Source organism: Priapulus caudatus, unplaced genomic scaffold (assembly GCF_000485595.1).
Source record: "Priapulus caudatus unplaced genomic scaffold, Priapulus_caudatus-5.0.1 Scaffold812, whole genome shotgun sequence".
Lineage (NCBI taxonomy): Eukaryota > Metazoa > Priapulida > Priapulimorpha > Priapulimorphida > Priapulidae > Priapulus > Priapulus caudatus.
The window spans coordinates 253,969-256,846 of NW_014577873.1; the positions used below are offsets into that span (position 1 = coordinate 253,969).

At 58.9% G+C, this 2,878-nt stretch overlaps 1 protein-coding gene across 1 annotated transcript in view; it reads left to right on the forward strand.

The window, feature by feature from the left end:
* The window catches only part of LOC106813710 (serine/threonine-protein kinase ATR-like), a 48,798-nt gene that overhangs the window by 42,584 nt on the left and 3,336 nt on the right, over positions 1-2,878 (forward strand). The window contains exons 23-25 of the mRNA XM_014817919.1: positions 213-370; positions 1,335-1,430; positions 2,497-2,716. Coding sequence (XP_014673405.1) covers positions 213-370; positions 1,335-1,430; positions 2,497-2,716 — 474 coding nt within the window. The remainder of the gene's footprint in view (positions 1-212; positions 371-1,334; positions 1,431-2,496; positions 2,717-2,878) is intronic.

A 2,878-nucleotide genomic window follows, 5' to 3' on the forward strand; every position in this document is an offset into this window, starting at 1 on the left:
TCTCGTCTCTCTCTCTCTCTCTCTCTCTCTCTCTCTCTCTCTCTCGCATCTCTCTCATCTTGCTCATCCCTCTCTCTCTCTCTCATCTCACTCTCATCTCTCTCTCATCGCTCTCATCGCTCTCATCGCTCTCATCGCTCTCATCGCTCTCATCGCTCTCATCGCTCTCATCGCTCTCATCGCTCTCATCTCTTTCTCTTTCTCCCCGGTAGGCGGTGATCCCTCTCAACGAGGAGTGTGGCATGCTGGAGTGGGTAAGCAACACACACGGCCTGAGACACGTGCTTCTGAAGCTCTACCGTGAAAGAAACATTACGACGAGCGGACGGGAGCTGCAGGCGATGGTACCACCGAAGTCTGCCTCCATCGAGTGAGTGGGAGGAAGGTGCTAGGGGAGAAGGGGAGGAAGGTGCTAGGGGAGAAGGGGAGGTGGAGGGGAGGGGGAGGGTGTGTGAAGGGTGGAAGAGTGGGAGGAGGGAGGGGAGGGCGGGAGTAGCGGCCGAGAGCTGCAAGCGGTGGTGCCCCCCAAGTCAGCCTCCATCGAGTGAGTAGGAGGGTGGAGGGGAGGGTGGGAGGAAGGTGGAGGGTATGAGGAGGATGGGAGGAAGGTGGAGGGTATGAGGAGGATGGGAGGAAGGTGGAGGGTATGAGGAGGATGGGAGGAAGGTGGAGGGTATGAGGAGGATGGGAGGAAGGTGGAGGGTATGAGGATGGGAGGAAGGTGGAGGGTATGAGGAGGATGGGAGGAAGGTGGAAGGGAAGGGGAGGGTGGGAGAAGGGTGGGAGACTGGGACTAGGGGAGCGGGAGAGGGTGGGAGTAGTGGCCGGAAGGTGGAAGGGAAGGGGAGGGTGGGAGAAGGGTGGGAGACTGGGACTAGGGGAGCGGGAGAGGGTGGGAGTAGTGGCCGGGAGGTGGAAGGGAAGGGGAGGGTGGGAGAAGGGTGGGAGACTGGGACTAGGGGAGCGGGAGAGGGTGGGAGTAGTGGCCGGGAGCTGCAGGCGATGGTACCACCCAAGTCTGCCTCCATCTAGTGAGTAGGAGGGTAGGTGGATGGGAGGGAGGAGGGTGGGAGAGTGGGAGGAGGCGAGCAGGAGAGGATGGGAGCAGTGGCCGCAAGAGCTGCAAGGGATGGTATCACCCAAGTCTGCCTCCATCGAGTATGGAACTAGGAGGAAGGTGGTAGGAGGGGAAGAGGGTGGTAGGAGGGGAGTGGAGGGAAGGTGGGAGGAGGGGAGCTGGAGAGGGTGCGAGTAGCGGCCGAGAGCTGCAGGCGATGGTGCCTTCCCTCCTGATGCTCATCCTGATGCTCTCGTCTCTCTTTCTCTGCTGGCAGGGAGAAGCTGGACGTGTACAAGAACAAGCTGCTTCCTCGCTATCCGTCCGTGTTCAGCGACTGGTTTCTGAAGACGTTCCCCGACCCCACGACCTGGTGAGTGAGCTCGTTAGCTCGTTAGCTCGTTAGCTCAGAGAGTACATCCTCATTAGCTAGTGAATGCTCTCTCATTTTTTCGTTAGCAGGTACGTGATGCGCACTTCGTAATTCGCGCAACTCTCGAGATGTTTTCTTGTTTTCCGTCAGCAGGTACAATACTTGTACCTCTCGTATTGCTCTTTTGTTATCTCCATCGTCGCCATACAAGGTTATTACCTCTGACGACGCTCTCTTGTTTTCTCCGTTTGCAGCTACATGGCATGCACATCGTACGAGCGCACCTCTCGGGACGCTTTCTTGTTTTCTTCGTCGTCAGTTACATGGCGCGCACGTCGTACACGTGCACCTTTCACAATGCTCTCTTGTTTTTTTCCGTCGGCAGGTACATGGTGAGCATGTCGTACATGCGCACCTCTCGTTACGCTCTCTTGTTTTTCTTCGTTGACAGGTACATGGCGCGCACATCGTACGCGGGAACCTCTTGTGACGCTCTCTTGTTTTTTCCGTCGGCAGGTACATGGCACGCACGTCGTACGCCCGTGATGCTCTCTTGTTTTTCTCCGGTCGGCAGGTACATGGTGCGCACGTCGTACAACCGTGACGCTCTCTTGTTTTTCTCTGGTCGGCAGGTACATGGCGCGTACGTCGTACGCCCCGTGACGCTCTCTTGTTTTCTTCATTGGCAGGTACATGGCGCGTACGTCGTACGCCCGTGACGCTCTCTTGTTTTCTCCGTCGGCAGGTACATTTACGCGCGCACGTCGTACGCCCGTGACACTCTCTTGTTTTCTCCGTCGGCAGGTACATTTACGCGTGCACGTCGTACGCCCGTGACGCACCCTTGTTTTCTCCGTCGGCAGGTACATTTACGCGCGCACGTCGTACGCCCTTGACGCTCTCTTGTTTTCTCCGTCGGCAGGTACATGGCGCGCACGTCGTAGACCCGTGACGCTCTCTTGTTTTTTTCCGTCGGCAGGTACATGGCGCGCACGTCGGCCGTCACGTCGACGGTCGGCTACATTGTCGGCCTCTCGTGACGCTCTCTTGTTTTCTTTGTCGGCAGGTACATGGCGCGCACGTCGTACGCGCGCACGTCGGCCGTCATGTCGATGGTCGGCTACATCGTCGGGCTCGGCGACCGCCACGGCGAGAACATCCTCGTCGAGGCGACGTCCGGCGACTGCGTACACGTCGACTTCAACTGCCTCTTCAACAAGGGCGAGACGTTCGACTGGCCGGAGAAGGTGCCGTTCCGGCTCACGCACAACATGGTCAACGCTCTGGTGCGTGGGGGTGGGGCTGTGTGGGGGTGGGGCTGGGGGTTGTGAGGGTGGGGTAAGTGTGTGTGTATGGGGGGGGGTTGTGGGAGTGCGGGGGGTTGTGAGGGTGGGGTAAGAGTGTGTGTGTGTATGGAGGGGGGGGATGGCGGGGGGGGGGGTGTTGGA